Source organism: Hylobates moloch, unplaced genomic scaffold, assembly GCF_009828535.3.
Source record: "Hylobates moloch isolate HMO894 unplaced genomic scaffold, HMol_V3 SCAFFOLD_4, whole genome shotgun sequence".
NCBI classification, from domain to species: Eukaryota; Metazoa; Chordata; class Mammalia; order Primates; family Hylobatidae; genus Hylobates; species Hylobates moloch.
Window position 1 is genome coordinate 155,309,606 of NW_026652279.1, and position 24,980 is coordinate 155,334,585.

Sequence of the window (24,980 nt, forward strand, 5' to 3'; positions counted from 1 at the left end):
GGCGGAGGTTGTGGTGGGTCAAAATCGCACCACTGCATTCCAGCCTGGGTGACAGTGCGAGACTCTGTCTCAAAAAGATAAAAGAAAAGAAAAACAAACTTCTATAAACTGATGGTTTGAGGATGCATTATAAATGCTGTATATGGACTGAAATGTGTTCCCCCAAAATCCGTATGTTGAAGCCCTAACCCACAATGTAACTATATTTGGAGATAGAGCCTAGAAAGAGGTCAGAACAGTAGGGCCCTGGATTACTGTTATCATAAAAAGAGGCATCAGAGAGTTTATTCTCTCTCCCCCTCCACTATCTGAGGACACAGCTAGAAGGCTCAGGAAGAGAGTCTTCATCAGGAACCAAATCAGCTGGCACCTTGGTCTTAGACCTCCTGGCCTCTAGAACTGTGGGATATAAATTTCTGTTGTTTAAGCCATCCAATCTGTGGTCTTTCGTTATGGCAGCCTCAGCAGACTAAGACACATTGCTAAGATTAACATTAAGGTGAGGAAAATTCTGGAAAAAAAAACAGAGAGTCTTTGGATATCATACAATCTAACTGGATAACAATATAAACTCAAAATATTGGCTAAATAAAAAAGAAGAGGTGACATTTCTTCTTGTAATTCCTCCAAAACTATCTATTCAAGACATACAACTCAGAAGACACACAGACAGGGTTAAAATAGACGATGGTGAGTTGAGTATCTGTAAAGCGGAAGCACTGTTGGGGATTGGCTGCTGAAACATGAATGTGTATGTTGTCTAAATCTCTTATGACAACTTCAGTGGCCTGTACTTAGAAAAGCAGCCCCTGACATTCAAGAGCTGGCCTGGCGCTATCAACGAGGCCTTGATGTCCCCCTCTCAGACATAAACAATTTCATAGAACATTGACAGCAGACAAGGCCACTCTGTGACCATGATGGATCAGGACAAAAACAAGAAAACCCCACAATGTCTGAGCATAGACAAATTATGAACATTGTCCAAGATGCAAGATGCATGACACCCCCTTTCCTGGCTAATATGAATATCTGCTGCTGTTTTACCAATTATGGCTTTAACCTCAGTCTAGTCTGCCCCATATACAGATATACTCTATCAAGATACCCAATCATAGAATCAGGAAGCATACCCCTGCTTCCTGACAACATCTGATTCAGAGCAAAGCTTCCAAAAGTCCTCCCCAAATCACCTAGCACAAGCTCAAATCCTTTCTGTCTTTTCCAATATCTACTGGCTGAGACTCTCCACAGTCCTCCATTCTCTCCCTGCAAGGAGTAACAGACCAATATATTCAACTACACTGTGTTCCTAGAGGGCACAGACTGGAGAGCATTGACTAGGGTAGCTGAACAGTGTGGCCCTGACTTGTACTTCCCATTTTGTTTGTCTTAGAAAAGTTCACCAGGTGATGAACATACTTTAAAAACTAAAGGCTGGGCCTGCTGACTCACGCCTGTAATGCCAGCACTTTGGGAGGCTGAGGTGGGCAGATCAGGAGGTAAGGAGTTCGAGACCAGCCTGGCCAATATGGTGAAACCTTGTCTCTAGTAAAAATACAAAAATTAACTGGGCATGGTGGTGTGCACCTGTAGTCCCAGCTACTTGGGAGGCTGAGGCAGAAGAATCGCTTCAACCCAGGAGGCAGAGGTTGCAGTGAGCCGAGATAGCGCCACTGCACTCCAGCCTGGGCAATGGAGCAAGACTCTGTCTCAAAAAAAAAAAAAAAAACAAAACACGAAGAAAGCTCAGAATTGTAAAATTTACAATCCTATTGTCAAGTTTTGTTCAGTTTGTTTTTGTTTTTGAAACAGGGTCTCACCCTGTTGCGCAGGCTGGGGTGCAGTGGCACGATCATGGCTCACTGCAGCCTCAACCTCCCAGGCTCAAGTGATCCTCCCACCACAGCCTCCCAAGTAGCTGGGACAACAGGTGCATGCTACCATGCCCAGCTAATTTATAGTTTTTTTGGTAGAGAAAAGGTCTCACAATGTTGCCCAGGCTGGTCTTGAACTCCTAGGCACAAGTGATCCTCCCACCTCAGCCTCCCAAAGTGCTGAGATTATAGTCATGAGCCACCATGCTTGGCAGTTTTCTTCTTTTGTTTTAAAGTGAGACAGAAATCAAACCGATATACCAAAGGAGTTCATCACACTGAAATTTAAACAACTGTGAGGCTCCTGCACAGTAACAGCAATCCTATTTACTGTCTGTATTATTACATGTCAGAGGTATGAATCAGATTAACAAATTAAATTGCCTCAAATATGAGTTTTTGTATTAATGCCATCGGTGAAGGCATTTGTCATTTTTTGCTCATATTAGCCAGGAAAGGGGATGTCATGCATCTTGTGGCTTGGACAATGCTCATAATTTGTCTGTGCTCAGACATGGTTATGGAGTTGTCTTGTTTTTGTCCTGATCCATCACGGTCACAGAGTGGCCTTGTCTGCTGTCGATGTTCTACGAGATTGTTTATGTCCAACAGGGGACATCAAAACCTGGTTGATAGCACCAGGCCAGCTCTTGGATGTCAGGGGCTGCTTTTCTTCTTTCTCAAGTAAAGCTCACTCAAGTTGGAGTAGGAGGTTTAAATGTCTAGCACACTCTCTCCATTCTCCTCCCCTTTTCTGACTAATAGAACCTCTCTTTCCTAAAGGTAACACATTGAAGGTGGTTTGTGTGGACTAATGAACCTCAACAACACTCATTTAGCCAATGAAAAATCATTTATTATTATACTAATTTATGACTTCACCAGTGGAATTGTGAACTCTTGTCTAAGATCATCCAAAAGTGAACCACCCCTGAGGCATGGGTTCAGGGCCTTCAAATGCTACCTAATTATCCCTATGGTATAGATTGAAATTAATTTACATTTGCACACATCACATTGTTCACACAGAGAATAAAACACCATCAAACCTTAATTGTATGGGAAAAAATAAATCTGACATATTATCTAGAAAATTTTCATGCATTCTGAGTCTTTGAACATACCACAAAAATGGGATCATTGGCGGCTGAATGTGGCAAAGCATTTGTCCCATTCAGGAAGGAATGAACCAAATTATGAAGACTCATCACTTGAGAATCCAGAGTCCCATCTGCTTTATCAAACCCTTCCAAGGCATTCCTGGGAGAAACAAGTATAACAGTGACAACAGACAAAGACTGATAAAGGTCTCTTTTTTGTTGTTTTCAGCCTAGATGATAGTTGTCTAATTTGAGATTGGGTAGGGATATGGGAAGCTCTGTTATAGCAAATTGACCAAGAATTAGCCCCAAACTTTAATGATAATCCTCTGTAAGGGGAGAGAACTCCTAATCAATGCTATTTCTGAATTATATCTCTTTTGTGTACTGTATGACAACCTTCATACCGGTCTCTCATATGCTTGGAGAGCAGGCTCTGTGTTTTCTTCAGATATTTATTGCCAGGGTTCAGTACCATGCCCAGCAGATGGTCTGTGATCAATAATTTTTTTATTTAACATATAACCTGATATTTATATTTCTCAACCAAATAGACCTTCAGCTTGAGTGAAGGTCCAGCTACTCAGGAGGCTGAGGTAGAAGGATGACTTGAGCCCAGGAGTTTGAGGTTACAGTTAGCCATGATTGTGCCACTGCACTCTACCCTAGGTGACACGGCGAGACCCTGGCTCTAAAAAAAAAGAAAAAGAAAAAAATTTTCTACCACCATAAAAAGACTAAGAATTATGAGAAATACATTTATAAATAAGATTTTAAACAAAGCTGGGTCCAAAAAGGGGATGGTAGATAGATTAAAGATCTTCTCCAAAACTGGATTCTCTCTCTCTCTTAATTGTGTTTAAAGTAGACAATTTGTATGGGTCCAGGGCAGGGCAGGCTGAACTCAAATGTAGAGGTTGTGCTAAGTGTAGCATGGCTTAGAGTCTGCTGAGTTGGACACAGCCCTCAGAGTAGTATCAAAGGTGGGGGAAGGGTAACATTTAAGGTTGTTTTGAAAAGGAGGATGAATTAGTTCTTCATTGTGACAAAAGTGCTATTAAAATAGATTGCATTTTCTATATGTTTGAGTTAGGGGAGTTGTTCTCAAAATGCAGTGCTCGGACCACCTTAACTGGCATCGTTTGGGATTTGGTTAGAAATGCAAATTGTTAAGACACAGCCTACACCTACTGAATCAGAAACTCTGGGAGCAGGACACGAAATATGTGTTTTTCTTTGGTGATTTTGAGATGTGCTTAAATTCTAGGCCCACCTCTACAGGTACATACCACCACACCTGGCTACTTTTTTATATTGTTTGTAGAGACAGGGTCTTGCTCTGTTGCCCAGGTGGTCTCAAACTCCTGGACTCAAGCAGTCCTCCCACCTTGGCCTCCCAAAGCACTAGGATTACAGGCATGAGCACCATGCCCAACCTGTGGTGGAAGATTAATAGTTGGTCTTTAAATGTAAAGTACTGTAATGTCATTGCTGTGCTATGATTTGAGTTGAATTGAGTCCGCAATACTCCTCTGAGATCTCAGACCCCACTATTAAGTTCTATGGCTGATAAATTTCTAATATCAACATTTTAAAAAATAAGAAAGGAAAGAGAAAGAGCATGGACATTGAAAAAACACTATATTTAATGAAGTACCCTGGTTCCGAAGACTGGACCTATTAATGTACTGCAATTAGAAATACAAAAGATGGTTTTGAACAGCTAAGTTAGAAGGTATTAAAACCACATTGTTAGTCATAGTAAATGGGTAGAGACTTTCCTCACACCAATCCCTTGCTAACTTCTCTTATTAGGCCCCTCTCCATCACTTAGCTTCATAGACAACCCCCAAAACCTGGGTTTCCTTCCAGTTCATTACAATCACAGGCATGAAAACCTGTACTGTACAGGCAGGTCCAGCAGAGCTCAGAGCACCCACCTGAAACTGAAGGTAGAGTTCTGGAAGAAGGGAGGATTGTCAAACTTCTGGAGAGACAGGCAGTCTCGTATGTCTTTTAAGGTTGGCAATTTTGTGCTGTTTCTTCCCACTTGATTTCTTCTCAGCAAACCTTCATAGGTTCCATTGCACAAGGTGACCCGGTGGTTGTAGTCATCCAAGCTAAGATTTGTAATAAGATTTAAAATAATATATCTTGGCTGGGCACGGTGGCTCACATCTGTAATCCCAGCACTTTGGGAGGTTAAGGCAGGTGGATCGAAGCCAGGAGTTTGAGACCAGCTATGGCAAAGCCCTGACTCTACTAAAAATACAAAAATTAGCTGGGCATGGTGGCGTGTGCCTGTTGTCCAGCTACTCAGGAGGCTAAGGCAGGAGAATCGCTTGAACCCAGGAGACAGAGGCTGCAGTGAGCAGAGATCATGCCACTGTCCTCCAGCCTTGGTGACAGAGTGAGACCCTGTCTCAAGAGAAAAAAAAAATTCCCCAAAAACAAAAAATGATATGTCGTAACTTGTGGACAGTATTATAAATTTGGGCCAAGCAAATCAATCAGGGTCACAATCATGGTAAAATTGTACTACGATTACTTTACCAGAGTTAACAATATGTGGTAAAAAGTACTCTACCTGAAAGTCATTATGGGTCAAGAAGTTTCAAAAATGTAGATGCACAAAATATGGACACGGGCATAAATATGAATAATCATTACCATTCTGTTGGAAAGACAGTGAGAGGGTTTACAAGGCAAGATGACTCCTATTGTGTGCATGTGAATCTTGAGTAACTGAAGGGAGAATAGGGTGGTTCATATTATGCTGAGCTAAGCCAGTTTTGGCAGAAGTGGCATGTAAGGCATTTTAGGCAAACTGAAGGCAAACAGGGGAGGTCAGAGTAAAAGCAGATGAAAGTACACAAAGGGGAGATATTCGAAGAAATGCTGTGTTGGAAAATGTTCCAAGGTAGTACAGTATCAATAGTTACGTGCTCAGCATGGCCTGAGAAGGTCCCATGTCCGTAAGACATTATAACCTACATGCCTGCTATGGCCTGGATTCCACCATCAGAATAGTATTTCTTTCTTTCTTTTTATTTTTCTTTTTTAATTTAGAGATAGAGTCTCACTCTGTTGTACAGGCTAGAGTGCAGTGGCATGATCACAGCTGACTGCAGCCTTGAACTCCTGGGCTCAAGCAATCCTCCCGCCTCTGTCTCCCCAGTAGCTGAGACTACAGGTGCACATCACCACAACTGGCCTTTTTTTTTTTTTGAGACAGAGTCTCACTCTGTAGCCCAGGCTGGAGTGCAATGGCACACTGCAACCTCCACCTCCTGAGTTCAAGCAATTCTCCTACCTCAGCCTCCTGAGTAGCTGGGACTACAGGCACATGCCACCATGCCCAGCTAACTTTTGTATTTTTAGTAGAGACAGGGCTGTCAGGCTGGTTGGTCACCATGTTGGTCAGGCTGGTTTCGAACTCCTGACCTCAGGTGATCCACCTGCCTCGGCCTCTCAAAGTACCGAGATTTTAGGCGTGAGCCACCGTGCCCAGCTAGTCTAACTTTTTAAACTTTTTGTAGAGACAGGGTTTCACTATGTTACCCAGGTTGGTCTCGAAGTCCTGGCCTCAAGTGATCCTCCTGCCTTGGTCTCCCAAAGTGCAGACCATTATTTCACTGGCAGATATAAAAATTTAAAGATGTTATTGTGAGGGTTTTCATGAATCAGGGATAGGACCGAGTATGTGAGAATATAATCAGCACATTCACAGGGATGAAAGAGGCCAGGACCTAAACACTAAGCTGAAAAAGGTCTCCAAGGCCTCCCAGGCAGCATTTCCCAAAGTGGATTCCAATGGGATGTCCGGTGAAGTAAGAGTGCCAGGGTTAGGGTCCTCTTGAAAAAGAATATCACATTTATCTATGGAAAGCTTGAAGACGTTCTAAAAATTTAAAAAACCTTTTAAACTCAGCCTTCTCTAAATTTACTTGATGACAGAAATCTCTTTTCACGTACCATCCGCTACTATTCCAAGGTATGGTGGGAAACAGCGCTTGATGGAATTAAGCTCAGTCACAGAAAAAGCACTGATGTTGTCCCTACTTGTGGAGCACTGTTCTGAGCACTGTAGGAAATGCACAGGATGTGGAAGATGAAGTCCCCACTAGCTGGGCATGGGCCCCTCAAAACGCACACCTACGCAGGCTCAGGGTGTTGGCAGTGAAGCCTGGGGGCCGGGGAGCCAGAGCTCTGTGCCCTGGAGCAGTCTTAAGGACCTGGGAGGAAAGACAGAGCAGTGGGGTTAAAAACATGAGGATTTTGAGGCCAGGTGAGGTGGCTCACACTTGTAATCTCAGCACTTTGGGAGGCCGAGGCAGGCAGATTACATGAGGTAAGGAGATCGAGACCATCCTGGCCAACATGGTGAAACCCTGTCTCTACTAAAAATACAAAAATTAGCTGGGCATGGTGGCGCAGGCCTGTAATCCCAGCTGCTCAGGAGGCTGAGGCAGGAGAATTGCTTGAACCAGGGAGTCGGAGGTTGCAGCGAGCCAAGATCACGTCACTGCACTCCAGCCTGGTGACAGAGTGAGACTCCATCTCAAAAAGCAGATTTTGAAGGAAAAAAATGAATAAAGGACGGTGAGGTGAGGAGCCTCTTGGGAAATTTTTGCTGAAATGTGTTCCAGGACAGAGAAACCAATTCAAGGAGTCTTTGAGGACAGAACTCTTCATGGGCTGCAGGCCAGGCCACTGATGTGTGTATATAGTCTTTAGTATGTCACAGATCATCCTTCCCCAATTGGCCCCAAGCCCCTGTCCTCCTCAACTCACCAGCATCCTGTGACCCAGCCATACTGGGCTGTTTCCAGAGAATTATCTAGTTTCACACATGATGTTCCCTCCACCAAGGACTCACCCACTGCCCTCCCACACTCCCCTCACCCTCCTCTACGCCTAAGGTCTGTGCCCCTTCCCTTCTCAGAGCCATCATCTCCTCCTCTTGGGGACTTGTCCAGACTCTCCTCTTGTCTTTGTGTATACATCTATTCAGTACTTCTCACTCTCAATTGTAATTTACTTACAAGAAATCTATCTCGTTAATACAAGATAATATTCAAAAGGGAGGTTTTATTTCATTCATCTTTGTATTCCTGGCAGTACTACATCACGTGGGATATGATTGGTGCTTAGCAAATGTTGACTGAATGCAAGAACTATTCTTAATTTGATTAGGTTGGTACAAAAGAAATTGTGGTTTTTGCTATTACTTTTAAAGGCAAAAACCACAATTACATTTGCACTAACCTGATAAAACTAACCTGATCTCAAAATGATGGCCAAGCATAATCAATTCACAAATGTGATTTTGATATTTTTATTTTTTTAATTAAAGAGCTCTGAATTTTTGAAATCCCACCTCCCACAGGAAAACTGTTTTTAGAAACATGTAAATAGGACACCACATGCATAAGAAACAGAACTATAAAGTGACTTTTCCATGTCTCAGACATCAGAAAAGACTATCTCTGGATACCATTGCAGGTACAGGAGCCATTACCTATCACAGACAGTTTCCCAGCTGGAGAATCTTGAGTTCTGACTAATCAGAGTCGGATCGTCTGGTCTCGCTGCCCCAAACAGCTGGTCTGTACACACATCACACTCGTTCCTCCCAGTGGCAAAGTTCCAGTAGGGCAAAGCAAAAGACTCATTGCCAATGAGTCGCTAAAAGCAAAGGGCAGGCCTAGTCATTTAATCCATGCCATCAGATACACAAGAAAGCATACAAGGCAAAGACTGGTATGTATCTGAACCAAATGTCTACCAAGGCAAAGAGTATCGGATGGATAAATGAATGAAGAAACTGTGACATAAATCAGTGTGTGTATATTACATATATATACATATATATAATATATATATATACACACTGTGTACAATGGACTATTATTCAGCCTTTAAAAAGGAGACCCTGCCATTTGCAACAACACATTGTGCCAACTGAAATAAGCCAGACACAGAAAGAAAAACACTGCACTATCTCACTTATACGTGGAATCTAAAGAAAAGAAGAAAAAAGAAAAAGAATGAATACGTAGAAAGAGAGATACATGGTAGTTACAAGGGGCTGGGAGAAATGGGAAGACGTAGGCTGAAAGGTGCAAAGTTGCAGTTATTTAGGATAAATAAGTCTAGAGGTCTGAGACTATAGTTAACGTTGTATTATGTACTGGTAATTCGCCAAGAGAGTAGACCTTAGGTACTCTTACCACACACACAAAAAAAGAGATATCTCTGTGTGATGCTGAGTATGTTAATTTGCTTTAGTGCACTAATCACTTATCTTGTATGAATATCAAGATAAGTATATCAAAACTCACATTGCATGCCTTAAATATATACAATAAATTTTTTTTAAAAATTAAAAGAACTAAACACATAGTTTTGACCTACCTGAAGATCTCTTTCCAGACACAACAAATGGTACCGGTGCCAGGTAACAAACGCAGGTCCTTGATGTGAGAAATCTATGGCCTTGTAAGGGCGTCCTGGTCCTGAAACAATTGGGAAACATATTAGAGATGACAAAATAGAATTTTTAAAATGTTAAACCTTACCTGGGCTGTATCTATACAGCCAATAAGTCCATGCTGTTTTATAGTAGTAAGAAAAAAGTTTGTTGTTATTTATCCCTCCAAAAGCAATAGTAATGACATGAATTTCAGAAGTAACTAGTACTTTTAGGATAAACCCTCCTTTATCTCTTAAAAGGTTGATTTCTAGCAGAGATCCAGGAAATTCAGGTGACTTTCAGCATTGGGAGCCCCTGATACATATTTAATTTGTAAGCAACAATCCATTCAGGTGAAATAGACTATCCAAAAGAATAGATCATTAAGACCTAAATGAAATACACTTTTAAAGGCATTTGCTAACCTATGCTTCACAAAGATAAAAATTTAAAAGGGAGGGATTAATTAATAATATTGTAACTTCAACTGCACTTAGTCCTAATGCAGTATTTATGTAATCAAAAAGAACTTCCGCATATGTTGCCTCACCCATCAATCTGTTATAATGACTAGCTGACAAGCATGGTCGCTGAGACCAGAAGAGAGAAAAATACAATCTAGCCATTTAGGCTGGACACTGGAACTGCCAATTTTAGTGAAAAGCTCTGGACGATTTAATGACCTCCTTACTGCCTGGTCCATCCTTCTTCCCTTTTTCATAACAGCTTTGATGGTTATGTGGAAACTTTAGCTAACTTTAGTTCTTGTTCAAAATACCTATAACAACTTCAGAGAGCTGAACAGACATGAATATAAATTTAATTCGTAGCTATGACCAGAAACTATGACTTTCTTTTCCTCGTGAGAGACTACCCTCTCATAAAGCAATAATTCCTCAGAGTGATAACAGGAAAACTATAAAGGTTTATAGCCAAAAGAGCCTCCTTATCTATCGATAAAGAAAGACAGATGCTTACCTGTAAGGCAAGTTTTAAGACTCACACTGAGAAAAGCACTGCCATCCCTGCTGTTGGCTACACAGCCCTTTCTCATGTTCAATCCAGAGCAAGGTTTCAAATTCTCAGAACCCAACAACGAGAGGGTATCAAGCGAAGGGGAACAAGTGATGAGCAGAAGGATGAACCTGTCCAAATCAGAATCTTGCTCTTCAAAGTGAGCTTGATGTCTTCGTTCACCCTGACCCCAATGAAGGACCCCCAAAATGGGGACAGGTGCACATACAGCCATGCATTCAAGGACTGCTATGAGAAGAATCTAGGATGGAGTCAAGCCCTCCTGGAATATAGTGGTGTCTATGGCTTTCCTTTGACTGAAAAATAGGACGAAGCTGAACCTACTTCATCCATGAAGTTTGTAACAGACAACCCACTCATTTCAAGTCCTACCCAGACCCCAATTTTTAAGACTTGGAAGGGCAGGTCACCAATTTCTCAAGCATCCAACATGACTGTGTTGCAAAGAGCTAAGCAGCAGAAACTCTACATTGCTGTGGCTAAGCTTGTACTTTTGACAATAAAGCTCCAAGAAACCTGGGGGTTCTGGACCATGCAGGAGTACCATAAATGATTATCTGAAAGTCTGTCATGTGATAGACTGTCTAAAATCCATCCAAAGTTGATCTATCATGTGAGTTTAACAAGATGCCCACTCCCAACATGAGCACTCTAATTCTGCACAAAGAAGCTTCATGTGCCTTAGCACATGTTCAGTTAATTCCTCTAATTTGGAGAAAAGGTCAGAGAGGGCTTCCACGGCCAGATTTGCAAATATTTTCTTCCGAAATCAAAAGGAATTCGCCTCCACCTCACCAACTCACACCTTTGATGATTAACAGCTTCACAAAGAGTTTACACTTTGAACCAAGAACATACAGTAGAGGAGAGAACATTTAAAGTGTCTGCAGCCAATGTGCAGGAAGAAACTGCTTCTTTCTAACTCCAAGCAGTATTTGATAATTCTATGACTTTCATAAACCTAAGGCTGCCTTGAGGTTGCTCTCTTGTTAATTAACTTGCATGAAATTACTTCTCACTGCCATACCCTCAACCCAATCACAAACCTGTAATAATATACCTTCAGCCAAGGAAAAAACCCACCTAATAATGTATCTCTAACAGAATAATAATGGAGCCACACAAAAAAATCATAAACACTGCAGTTGGCAAACTGCGGCTGGGTTCCACTGGGCCCAAGCAGGCCCAGCCAGTGTTGTGTGGTGATCACGTAGTCGGGGTGTACGCTCTTCTTCGCGAGATCTAAGGCGCCCAAGAACTGCTCTCTCTCCTGAGGACTCAAGGAATGGATGTTCTGCCGAATCACTGGTGGTTTCTTCCGATCGCAGTTGGGACCGGTCCAGCCAAACTTGCAGTCTCCACAATTATAGCCGGCAAAGTTTCCTAGTTCACAAAACAGAAAGATGGAAAGGAAGTGGGTTTATGTCATCTGGAAGAAATTTCTGAATTTGTACTCTGAAATTTGAATGGAAGAGAAGATGAAGGTGCTTACACAAAGGCAAAGAAAGTCAATTTTCCTCCCATGGTCTCCTCTTAAGTGTTTCTATCTCCAAGTGGACTAAGCACTAGAGAGTTTCCTAGACACATTCCCAGCAAAGAAACAGGACATGAAATACATTGTATACTGCAATGAGCTAAACTGTGTCCCCCAAGTCCTAGCCCCAGCATATGTAGTATGTGACTATATTTGGAGATAGTGTCTTTAAAGAGGTAATTAAGGGTAAATGAGGTAATTAGAGTAGGCCCTAGTCCAATATGACTGGTGTCCTCAAAAGAAGAGGAAATTTGGACACGTGTTTTGGAAGGAAGACCACATGAAGACACAGGGAGAAGACAGCCATCTGCAAGCCAAGGAGAGAGCCCTCAGAGGAAACCAACGCCCTGATCTCAGCCATCCAGCCTCCAGAACTGTGGGAGGGTGAATTTCAGTGTTTAAGCTGCCTAGTCTGTGGGATGTTGTTATGGCAGCACTAGCAGACTCATGCACACGCTCCTTCCTCCCAGGATCGCAGGGGTGTCTCCTCCTGCGTCTGCTCCATGCCCAGAAAAGGGGATGACACAGAACAGTTCATTGATTTAGAGAAGAAAGAAAATACACAGCAAGCTAAAGATGAAACCAAAATAAATACATGGCTTGGCCCAGTGGCTCACGCCTGTAATCCCAGCAGTTTGGGAGGCCGAGGCGGGCAGATCACTTGAGGTCTGGAGTTCGAGACCAGACTGGCCAACATGGTGAAACCTCGTCTCTACTAAAAATACAAAAATTAGCGGGGCATGGTGGTACATGCCTGTAGTCCCAGCTACTGCAGAGGCTGAGGCAGGAGAATGGCTTGAACCCAGGAGGTGGAGGTTGCAATGAGCCGAGATCATGCCATTGTACTCCAGCCTGGGTGACAGAGCAAGACTCTGCCTCAAAAAGAAAGAAAAGAAAGAAAGAAAGGAAGGAAGGAAGAAAGGAAGAAAGGAAGAGAAAGAGAGAGAGAGAGAAAGAAAATAAATACATTAACTGATTTCCAGGAATTTAGAAGAAATCTCACATTTAAAAAGCTGACTTATTTCACAAAGTTGACAGCATTAAGACAAAATCAACGGAAGCGGGCAAGTCCTCAGGGTGAATCAGCAGCCATGATGTCAGAAGTACAAACCACCACACGATTGCTGTCAGCTGCACAAAGCTCCCTGCTTTCTCAAAGCCCAGGGAAGGAGGACAGGACTAGCAAGATCAAGCTCTGGGCATCTCTCTGATCAGCATCTAAAGTTTACATCCTTGTAGCTTGCCTCAGACTTTTCCCTTCTTAGCCTTCCAACTTATTGCCTTGGGTATGACCAACATTTCATTCCTTAGGTTAGAGGGTAAAATTTAAATATCATTAGAGCACAAGATTGAAACAAAAGGGGATAATGCTTATCTCCCAGAAGATTAAAGGGATTACGTAAAGCATTGAAAGAGGGTGACCAGCTCACTTACTCCTCCTCCTCTACCTCATGCCCTAGGCCTATTTGCTTGCTTTTCCTTCTTCCTGGAACACTTTTCCCTCACTGTCTCCCTAAATTCCTCTTTACCTGCGTGATCCATTTCTCCTTTAAGCTTCACATTGGTGCTCTCTAAGGTCATTCTTGATTCCACAGGTCGGGGTTCAGGTCAGTTACTTCTTCCTTGCACCTCATACATCCCTTCTTCACATTTATTTACACTGATTGTAAACATCTCTACACTTGTTTCAGCTCCAGGCAGCTGGAAGGCTGTGAACTCACTGCCTAGGCCTGTGCTTAGCCTTGTTCAAAACAAACATGTGTTGAGTGAATAACGGAAGTATCGAGCATGTAGCAGATGATGCCACATACATTTTCTCTCCCTGTTCTGTGGGTTTGCAGAGAAAGCAGCCCCTATAAATAATTTTGGTAAACTACAAGTAGCCAAATAGAGGTAAGTAAAAAGTACTATGACCATAGGGGAGGGAGGGTTATGTGGATCTCTCAAGGAAAATTTTCCAACAGCATGAAAAGAAAATGATTAATAGCACTCTGTAAAGAAAATGCACAGGCTTCCTTTTCTATAGTGGATTTTTTGATAGTTAAAGAAAATTTCCTTAAAATGTGAGTAGGGGGAATTTTTTCTAATTGTAATTGGTTCTTTGAGTTTTTTGTTTTTTATAATATATCATATATCCCACCTTTTACGTAGCTCAATTATCTGTATTTTTCTTTTACAGCACTCTATGAGAACATAAGTTAAAATATTGAAAAAAGGAAAAATTCTACTCTTCCCAAGACTAAAAATCATGTTTTTGAATACTTTAAGTTAAACATTAAAATGTATGTTGATTCCTGGAGATAATTAAATACACACTATTTATTTAACAAATATTTATGAAGCGGCTACTATCTCATCAGATGCTATGCAAGGTGCTTCAAGTTTTATGGACCTTGAAGTCTATTTTCCCTGGGGCAACCTTACTAACACTCTATGTATTAAAAACAGATTTGATTAAAATACATCACCTACTCTGGCAGTATAGGAATGGAACATTATTTTGAGAACTGACTGAACGAAATGCTGTGTCTAAAAAAGAGTAGCTACCCAGATTAAAATTCAGTCAAATTTCCAGCTGCCTATCTATAGCTGATTGGAGGTAAATGTCTAGTCACTTCTCTACAGTAGAAGAGTAATTCTTTGCTTCATAATGCTGAGAAATTTGGATGATAATAATGTTGATAGAGGTTCATTGATTGTAACCCTGGTTTGCGGATGTTGCTAGTGGAAGATTGCAGAGTGTGGGGGAGAAGGTAGATGGGAATTTTTTGTACTTTCTCCCCAATTTCGATGTGAACCCAAAACTGATCTAAAATAATAAAGTCTCAATATTTAAAAATATTAATAAATAACACATCTGAAATTTATAATAATAATTTAATACATTTTTACATTCAAAGGCATAACACTTGTTTTTGAATTGGGGATCTGATTGTTGAAATTGAGTAATTCATAACTTATGCCATGAATTTGAAGACTATTTTCTTTGCCATGATTCTTTGTAGTTGGCAGAAACAACATAATTGGCTCTCTCATGTATTTATTTAACAAATAATTTATTGAACACCTACTATCTAAAAGGTAGCCAACACTAAACATGCACTGACAGTGAGGGAGATGTGAGTGTGTGGGGGTAGGGGGTTGGCAAATCTCTGTATTTTTGACTCAGTTTTGCTGTGAACCTAAAACTGCTCTAAAGTCTATTAAAAAATACAACAATCAACATGTCTTCCTTTATGCTACCATAGCTTTTATGTTATAAAAAACAAGCACATTAATGTGGAGCACATAGAACTACATCTGGTGTACAGTGAGTTAAATATACATATATATATATATATATATATATTTTTTTTTTGTCAAGACAGTCTCACTCTGTCGCCCAGGCTGGAGTGCAGTGACGTGATCTCAGCTCACTGCAACCCCCGCCTCCCAGGTTCAAGTGATTCTCCTGCCTCAGCCTCCCTAGTAGCTGGGATTACAGGTGCACACCACCACGCCTGGCCAATTTTTGTATTTTTAGTAGAGATGGGGTTTCACCATGTTGGCCAGGCTGATCTTGAACTCCTGAACTCGGGTGATCCACCTGCCTTGGCCTCCCAAACTGCTGGGATTACAGGCGTGAGCCACCACACCCTGCTATGAGTTCTATATTAAGTGTTACTATTACTAGTATTATTAGAGACCACTTACCAAATAGTATAGCAATTGTTTGTCTTCATATCTGTCTTACACATCACTATACTGTGCACATCTTAAGAATCATGTCAGTTTTCCCCCCTTTCTGTATCTGAAGGGCCTAGTTGATACTAAATAAATGTTGGTTGGGTGGGTGGTGAAAGAATCAATGAATAATTGAATAAAAGGGATCAGACACTAGTGAATATAAATACAGATGGCCTCTGACTTATGATGGTTCAACTTAAAATTTTTCAACTTTAGGATGGTGCAAAATCAATATGCATTCAGTAGAAACTCTACTTCGAATATCCATGTAACCATTTTGGTTTTCACCTTCAGTGCAGTATTTAATAAATTACATGAGATATTCAACACCTTATTATAAAATAGGTCTTGTGTGAGATGCTTTGTCCCAACTGTAGGCTAATGTTAGTGTTCTGAGCGCATTTAAGGTAGGTTATGCTAAGCTATGATGTTCATAGGTTAGGTGTATTAAATGCATTTTTGACTTAACAATACTTTCAACTTATGATGGATTATTGGGATGTAACCCCATCATAAGTCAGGGAGCATCTGTATAAATGAGGCATAATACCTTAGTCTAGTGGAAATGAAGGACAAGTACACAGTGACATTTCAACACAAGTCAAACTGTGGGAAAAGTGAAAACAGAGGAATAAATCAAGCTCCATGGGATGACAAATGACGAAATGATTAATCCTGATTCAGAAAATCAGAGATGCTTCACAACTATAGTGAACAAGAAACGTTAATGTAACCAGAGTTGCCTCCAAAACGCAATGTGTAAGTTCTAATAAGAAAGCTTTCAACACCTGTGAAAAGAATGGGAGGGGGGGAAAAAAAAGAAAGCTTGTGTCTGTTTTGGAGCTCATTTATGACCCAGAAATTTATTCTATTAAAAAATTCCTTTTCCAAGATGCCTCAGAGAAATTATTCCAAAGCTTTGCAGTCGGGTCCCTTTCATTTCTAAGTTTATAGACCTGACCTGCAGAATTTGTTGAAATGCTGGAGATGACTGAAAAGTGTAACAACATGAAAGCCTAGCAGACAAAATGTTTATTTCTTCAGTTTAGTTTTCCTAGTAGCATCTTCCATCAATTTAACATGAGTTAGTTTTTTCTTCTTAATCTACCAATGCAAAAAATATAAGAAGAGAAGCATTTTAGAAAGAACTGTGTTATCTTACTGGGAAACAGAGAGAGAGGAAAAAAAATGATTCCTAGATAATATCAATCTATCAACCATTGAGTATGTCCTTCAGTGAAAATTAAATTTAAAGAGTCAAAGTCTCATGTTTACAAAGGACTAGGATAAAAATGGGAAAAGAGTGAGATCATCTAAACACCACACATTCCTACATGAACTGCATCGGCTCAACCTCAGAAAGCCATTAGACTAAATAAGCTTAAAGACCACCGATTAGTGAATTTACAAGGAACTCTAAATAGCCTATTCCTTTTAATTAGAGATTCTATTATTTTAATAACAATACTTTATACTTACATAGGTCCTTTCATCTACAGAAATCAAAAGGATTTTACAAGTGTGGTTTCATCATTATCCCCATTTCAGAGATTGGAAAATGGAGGCAATTAGTCACTTGTACAAACAAGAAGTTCACCGTCAACTGTTCAAAAATTATTTGGTGCACAAGTTTTTCAGAAGCTGAAAGACATAGCTGCAAATGGCATATTCTCATAAAGCCAACTGGCAGGTAAGCCTTATAAGGTGAATAGCAAATTCAAAGTCTCCTGCAATTCAGCTTTTCCTGACAATTAAGCCCAGTGGCTTTTTTGTTTCAATTTATCCCTATGGAGACTATAGAGAAGCTCTCTACAGAGAATTTCACCATAGAATTTAGAGTTTTAAAAAACAAATCCCAGAATTTGTATGTGTTTCTACTTATTAGGCTGAAATTACTTTACCAGCTTCATGATTACGGAAACTATGAGGTGTTTATTTTCCAAAGAATTAACAACATTCGGGGTCATCAATAGTCTGTTACAAGACACTAATATACACCTCTTCCTTGAGAAATTTTGGATCATCCCAGGAGTGCCCCAGTGACTCCACCAGCAAAAGAGTCACCAGGCTACTGTAGAGGATGTTCTTTGGGAGGCTCAGGATCAGGTTTAAATTCCAAAGATTGCCCCACAAACCATAAAAAAGCTATGCTAGGAAGGCTAGCAACTTACTCTTTGGGGAAGAATTAATTGAAGGCATGTGTCCTGCTTTGGGACACACGGCTCATCACAAAATGGTAATCATAACGTATACAAATTAACTTCCCAGCTCAGTCACTAAGGACTTAGTCTCGTGCCCTGAGATTCAAAGAAAAAGACCATCTAGCAAGATAAGTAGAGCCATCCAAAGTTGGTATGACAATACAATAGAATACTCAGCCTTTGAAAAGAAAAAAATTCTACCATTTGCGACAACATGGATGGACCTGGAAGACATTTGTGCTAAGTGAAATAAGTCAGTCTCAGAAGGACAAACTCTACAAGATTCTTCTTATATGAGGCATCTAAAGTAGCTGATATAGAGAAGTACACGATGGAATTGTGGTTATCGGGGATGGGGGAGGGGCAATAGGGAGTTGTAAAGTTATAATGATACAAGATGAGCAAGTTCCAGAGATTTTCTGTACAATATAGTGCCTATAGTTAACAAGAAGGCATTCGGCACTTAAAAATGTGTTAAGAGGGCAGATCTCATGTTAACTGTTCTTACCACAAAAGCAAAAAATAAACAAAAACAAAGAACCATAAGGAACCTTTGGAGATGATGGATATGCTTATTATCTTGATTGTAGAGATGGCAACACAACTGTATAGGTATGTCCAAACACCATATTGTGCACATTAATTATGTGCAGTGTTCTGTGTAACAATTATGCCTCAATAAAAGTGGGAAACATTAAAAGTCTAGTAAATTGAATTTATAGATACAGTAAATCTTAAGTTACCTTTAAAAAAATGTAGGTGTGGAAAGAGTTCTGTTCCTGATGAGTTTGGACTGAGCAGGTCACGGGGGGAGGTGAGCCACGGCCTGGAGATGGGGCCTCAGGGCCAGGCCTGGCCTTGACAATGGCAGGAGAGGCAGACCATCTCCCTGGAGGAAGCCCTGCTTCCTTGGACTGGCTCATGTACATGGGATTTCCTTACAGCCTGGACTTAAAGAACAGGCCCTATTTATTTCTGGCCCAATGCCTTTTTAGAGCAGGGGATCCTTTTTTTTTGAAAGTAGATCTCCATGATCCTAAGTTCCTGTTACTTCCAGAGCAGTATTTATAAACATTTCCTCAGCAACAGGAAATAGCAATGATCCCTTCTATTCTTTCTATCCCTGCCTAAAACAAAACAAAACAAAACAAACTTGCTAGCTATGGCAAAAAATATGAAGAAGCTGGTAACAAAAAGAGTTAATGATTATATGTGACTTCCTAAAGTCCTCTGCCTCAGGATTCTATGCAATGCAGATTTACAACTTTTGAAAGTGTTGGCACTTTCTTTTTTCTTTTTTTTTTGAGATGCAGTCTCGCTCTGTTGTTGCCCAGGCTGCAGTGCAGTGGCACGATTTCAGCTCACTGCAACCTCCACCTCCTGGGTTTAAGTGATTCTCCTGTCTCAGCCTCCCAAGTAGCTGGGATTACAGGTGTCCATCACCAGGCCTGGCTAATTTTTGTATTTTTAGTAGAGACAGCGTTTCACCATGTTGGCTAGGCTGGTCTTGAACTCCTGACCCATCTTGGCCTCCCAAAGTGCTGAGATTACAGGTGTGAGCCGCTGTGCTTGGCCAGCACTTTTTCATTGATTGACATAAAAATAATTGTCCTAGAAGTATTTTGGGGTTTTGAACAAAAAAGTTACTGTGTTAGTGTGGTTTCCAATCACACTAACCACACCAGCAACCTGCTACTCATTCATCTAAAAAACCATGATAATTTTGAGAGAAGGTCTATAGAAGCAAATGCTTAAATAACTTAGAAAAACTGGATAATATATATCCAATATGTTATTGAAATTTTTGTCATGATTAATACCCAGGGCAAAACTCGGACCTAGATATTCTTCTGAATGACAGAATTTAAAATATTACTACAAAATGATTATAAAGCTGGAACTTTTTTTTTTTTTTTTTGAGACAGATCTCACTCTGTTACCCAGGCTGGAGTACAGTGGCGTGATTTCTGCTCACTGCAACCTCCGCCTCCTGGGTTCAAGCGATTCTCCTGTCTCAGCCTCCAGAGTAGCTGGGATTACAGGTGCCTGCCACCACGCCCAGCTAATTTTTGTATTTTTAGTAGAGACGAGGTTTCACCATGTTGGCCAGGCTGGTCTCAAACTCCCGACCTCAAAGTGACCCACCCACCTCAGCCTCCCAAAGTGCTGGGATTACAGGCGTGAGCCACTGCACCAGGCCTAAAGTCAGAACTTTTAATGTGAAAAAAGAAATCTAATGTCTGGGCACTCATGGACATAAAGATGGCAACAATAGGCACTGGGGACTGCTAGAGAGGGGAGGGAGGAAGGGGGCAAAGGTTGAAAAACTATCTACTGGGTGCTTCGCACACTACCTGGGTGACAGGATCAATCATACCTCAAACCCCAGCACTGTGCAATATACATATGTCACAAACCTGCACATGTACCCCCTGGATCTAAAATAAAGTTGAAAGTTAAAATTAAAAAAAAAAATCAAATGTCATTCCTACACCAACATCACAGGCCTTTGTATGTTGCCTTAGTATACCTATTCAACCCCTTATGAAGCTCAATGACCTATGTCCTCCTATGTTCCAGCATCCTACGAGAACAGAAGTAAAAAGTATTCTTAAAAGGAAAAAGTCTTCTGCAACCACCCAGCCTACAACAGTGTCCAAGGGCTTTCCTGAGGTTGCCACTTGTGTTTTTTGTATTTCAGTGGCCCCCTGCCAGGCTTTGAGTGTCTATCCCCGAAGGGGATGGCTGCTGGAAACTGGAGGTGGGAAAGATTGAAGAGGATTTGAAAAAGCCCCAAAGAGCTAGAGGAATGAGAAATGCAGAGATGTCAAAGCAACAGGGAATGAGAGAGACCAGAGTCTAAAGGAAGGACACTGAGCAAATTTTGTGATGTCCAGTTCAAGTCCAGAGAAGAGTGACAAAAAGCCATTGTTATCTAATAACAACCCTCCCTGTCCTAGCTCCTTGAGAAAGCTCCGTCTTGCCGCATCTGGACAATTTTGTCAAAGTTACAACCCAGTCATAAGCTTTAACGAGAAACATGCACCCTGCTGAGGTCAGGAGTTTGGGACCAGCCTGGCCAACATGGTGAAACCTCGTCTCAAAATACAAAAATTAGCCAGGCATGATGGCGGGTGCCTGTAATCCCAGCTACTTGGGAGGTTGAGGCAGGAGAATCACTTGAACGCAGGAGGTGGAGGTTGCAGTGAGCCGAGATAGCACCATTGCACTCCAGCCTGGGTGACAAAGCAAGACTCCATCTCCAAAAAAAAAAAAAGAGAGAGAGATCTGTTCAAATCATGAGAAATGCTGAGACCAGAATACCTGCCTTTGACTCCTGTCTTCTAAATGCCAAGCCTCACCCATCCCTTTTCAACAAGTGCAAACCCATTTCAGGAGAGGGCACCGAATCCATCTTGAAAGGACTTGCTCCACGTTTCAAAGCTAACTCTTTTAAGCTCTTAAATTCCCCTTCCAACAAACAAGCCAATAGTATGTTGGCATGCATTCATATAAGCAGGCTTGGCCCACGCCATATTTATTTAGTCTTCATAACTAGATGTACTAGAGAGTGTGAAGAATAAACCAGCACATCAGCCTTATTGAATATGCTTCTGACCGAAACCATCATTGGTTTGCCTTTCAAATCCTCATCTAAAAGTCTCTGTCAAGAGTCTCATCTCTTCCTTAGAAGGAGCTCTTTTCCCAGCTCTGGCCCTCCCCACCAAGCTTGGAGCATGGGCCTCACCTGTGCACTTGCAGGTCCAGTGGAAGAATTTTCTTGGCCACCGCTCACGGTCATCCTGGTTTCGTAGGATGTAGGGACCACTCCAGGGCCTTGTGTCGGCTCGCACCTCTGTGCACTGCCCCCGGCCTTGCTGAGCGCCACAGACATTGGCCGACTCTGCACCCAGGCGTGGGCAGCACTCTTTGTTCACTAGGCTGTCCACCGTCATGCAGACTCGGGGGAACTGAGCCTGGGCTCCTGGCAGGATTTTGCAGCCCAAGCAACTGAGCAGAAACCCCCACCAAAGGGGGCTCATGGCTTTATAATTGGGAGAGCTCTCTCTCTCTCTCTCTCTCTTACTTTCCTTGTCTCTATCCTACTTTTCTCCTTATCTTCTACTCTTTCATCTTTTTTCTTTTCAGTATGTTTTATTTTTCTTTGCTTTCTATTCCTCTCTTCTTAAAAAAATACCGAGAATCACAGAGGTTACATGTGTGCACATGTACATGAAAATGCACACACAATTTTATGTGATTCAAACAACTAACAGATTTAATTTCCTTAGAAGCGCCTCTAACAACCAAATTTAATGAGGGTAGCGCTTCTCACCATCTTCCCCCGTTAAATCAGGCTTTGTCTAATTGAGTTAATTTACAGAGCACCCAGTCATACTACTTATTATGCTGGTATTTCTAAACTCTCTCCCTCCCTCCTTAGCTCTTGACTTTAATTGCCTTGAACTCAGTTCAAAAGCCAAACACCATGCTGCTTTTATTCTCTCTGGCTTGCCAAGCCACGGGGCCTCGTGGGCTTGTGTAAGGGCTGGGAGAAGCCTTCATTAGGGGGATTAGTATTAGAGAAACCCTCATCATTAGCACATGACCCAAAGTGCACAATAAAGGAGATCATTTCTGGCTTTGTTTCAGGAGGGCAAAACCATCTTCTTTATCTGGGCTCATGTGCTCCAGCCAAACTTGTGACCTCAGACATCCTGGGGAGTCAATAGATGCAGTGAGCTCTTCGTCAAAGACCCTTTACAGACAAGCTCACATTGCTAACTACAATGCACTCATGGCTGCTTTCTGACATGTGTGCAAAAAAGACCACAACAGGGGGTCATGCAACTTCAAAAATAAAGAAACATTTATTTAGAACCAGGGTACAAGGAATTGCTTTGTTCCACAATTGGGAATCCTCTTCCCTCCAAATAATAACTTACTCTTCTCCTATTCAGCACATCTACACAGCAATTTTTTTAATTACATGAAATAGCATGCCACCAGAAACTCACAATTGTCATTATCTGATTGTATGGAAGGCACTGGAACCATTTGGAATGAAGGCTTGCAAGCAAATCTTTTTGATTAGACTAAAATGAAGCATGACCGAGCTTCAGTCTAGAAAGCAATGACCCTGGTGCCTCTGGGGAATGGTCAGGTCAGCAACAGTGGCCACCTGTCAGAACATCCATTTATTTTTTCACAGTGGAAACAGGACTGTCTTGGTACCTGTTTCATGGTGGAACGAGGACTTAGTGCCACAAGGATGCGAAACGGCTTCAGCTAGTTTCTAAGAATACGCTTGAATGCAAAAGACACACATTGTTATGTTTCAAAGCAAATTCCTAAGGTGAAAACAATTACACAGGTATTCCCACCCCCTGTACCTCTGTGCCACCCCTTGATGTTAAGTTGTTGTGACTAATTAAATGGCAGTTCTTATGTCTGGCTCTACACCAATATCAGCCTGTACCACAGCCCTACTGAATCAGAATCTCTGAGGATGTTCCAGATACCAACCAACCTTTGTTAGAAAATATCTAGGCAATTCTAATGCACAGCCAGAGTTGAGAATCACTGAATCAGAATGCAGCAGAGCTCCAAAGGAAATACTGCATCAGCATCAGCTAAAACAGACCATGTGTAATAGTTTCCTGAGGCTTCTGTAACAAATGACCACAAACTGGATGACTGAAAACAACAGAAATCTATTTTCTCACTATTCTGAAGGCCAGCAGTCTAAAATGAAGGTGTTGGCAGGACTGACGTGTGTCAGCCAGGCGGCTGCACTCTCCCTGGAGACTCTAAGCTAGAATCCTCCTTGCCTCTTCAAGCTTCTGGCAGCTGCGGTCAATCCTTGGCTTGAAACTGCAGCTCCAATGTCTGCCACAGCCCCATGGCCTTCTCCCCATCTTTCTGTGTTTTTCCTCCATGTCTGCTTCTTATAAGGACACTTACTGGATGTAAAGCCCACTCAGATAATCCAGGATGATCTCATCTCAAGATTCTTCACTCAATTACATCTGCAAAGAAGACTCTTTTTTCCAAATAAAGTCACATTCACAGGTTCTGGGACATGGACATATCTTTTGGGGAAATCACCATTCAACCTAACACATCATGGGTGGGAAGAAACTTGGGGTTCTAAAATCGCAAAATCCCAGGGGTTTTTGAAACCTTTATTTTGGAGCTCATTCATTCATTCCGTGTATACTTATTGACTGTCACTTCATGCCAGCATTGTGACACTTGGGAATTTTATTCCAGGTTTTTGTGAAGCCTTGGGGCTGCATAAATGTTAAGATAAAATTTCTTGGATGTTAAAACTGATGGAGTCAATAATTCTCATGTCAGAATGCCCCAGGTCTAAGTCCTAGGATCTCTTTTCTTTCATTTCCACACTTGCTAGATAACTCAGCTAGCCTGAGGCCTTAAATGCAGGCTATCATGACTTTCCAAAACTACAACACTGACTTTGACCTTAGTCGTGAGCCCCAGACTCATATTATCTAACTTCCTACTGGACCTCTCTACTTGAAGGTTTAGATATTTCTCACCCAAGTTGAGAACTTTTGCTCTCTCCTCCCAAATGTGTTCTCCATCTCCACAAAGAGCAGCATCACCACAACCCTACAAGTGATCTTGGAGTCTTCTCTTTCCCACCTCCCCATGTGTGCTTTCCAATGCACTTCAAGTAAAATCCAAGGTGCTTTGCATGTGCTACTCAAAGTGTGGCCAACAGATCCGTGAATGGTGTGTTCCTGGTTTACATCAAGATAAGAACAATAAGAACAGAAATTGAGAGTCAACACTGGGAAATTTTCATAGCAATTTGATATTGGGATAACATTCAGGCATACGATCAGTAGTTTCATTCAAGAGGGGAGAGTCCAGGCGGTTACCAAACGTGCATGGTGATGATCACGGAGCACAGGCTGCATGCAATGAGTCATGTGCAGTTGGATCACATGTTAGTCTGTGGCCGGAACATTTTTTTTAAATCATTTACCATAGATAGTTTGAGAA

The 24,980-nt window shown here is 41.5% G+C and overlaps 1 protein-coding gene across 2 annotated transcripts in view; it reads right to left on the bottom strand.

Annotated features, from left to right (window-relative positions):
• The window catches only part of DCT (dopachrome tautomerase), a 71,226-nt gene that overhangs the window by 17,448 nt on the left and 28,798 nt on the right, over positions 1 to 24,980 (bottom strand). The window contains exons 1-6 of one of the 2 annotated variants that reach the window (XM_032151103.2): positions 21,697 to 21,991; positions 11,571 to 11,870; positions 9,395 to 9,495; positions 8,499 to 8,665; positions 4,918 to 5,097; positions 3,002 to 3,137 (exon numbers count right to left, since the gene is read on the bottom strand). In XM_032151103.2, coding sequence (XP_032006994.1) covers positions 3,002 to 3,137; positions 4,918 to 5,097; positions 8,499 to 8,665; positions 9,395 to 9,495; positions 11,571 to 11,870; positions 21,697 to 21,991 — 1,179 coding nt within the window. Of the gene's footprint in view, positions 1 to 3,001; positions 3,138 to 4,917; positions 5,098 to 8,498; positions 8,666 to 9,394; positions 9,496 to 11,570; positions 11,871 to 21,696; positions 21,992 to 24,980 lie in introns of those variants that run through there. The other variant, XM_058438209.1, reaches the window with a different exon arrangement.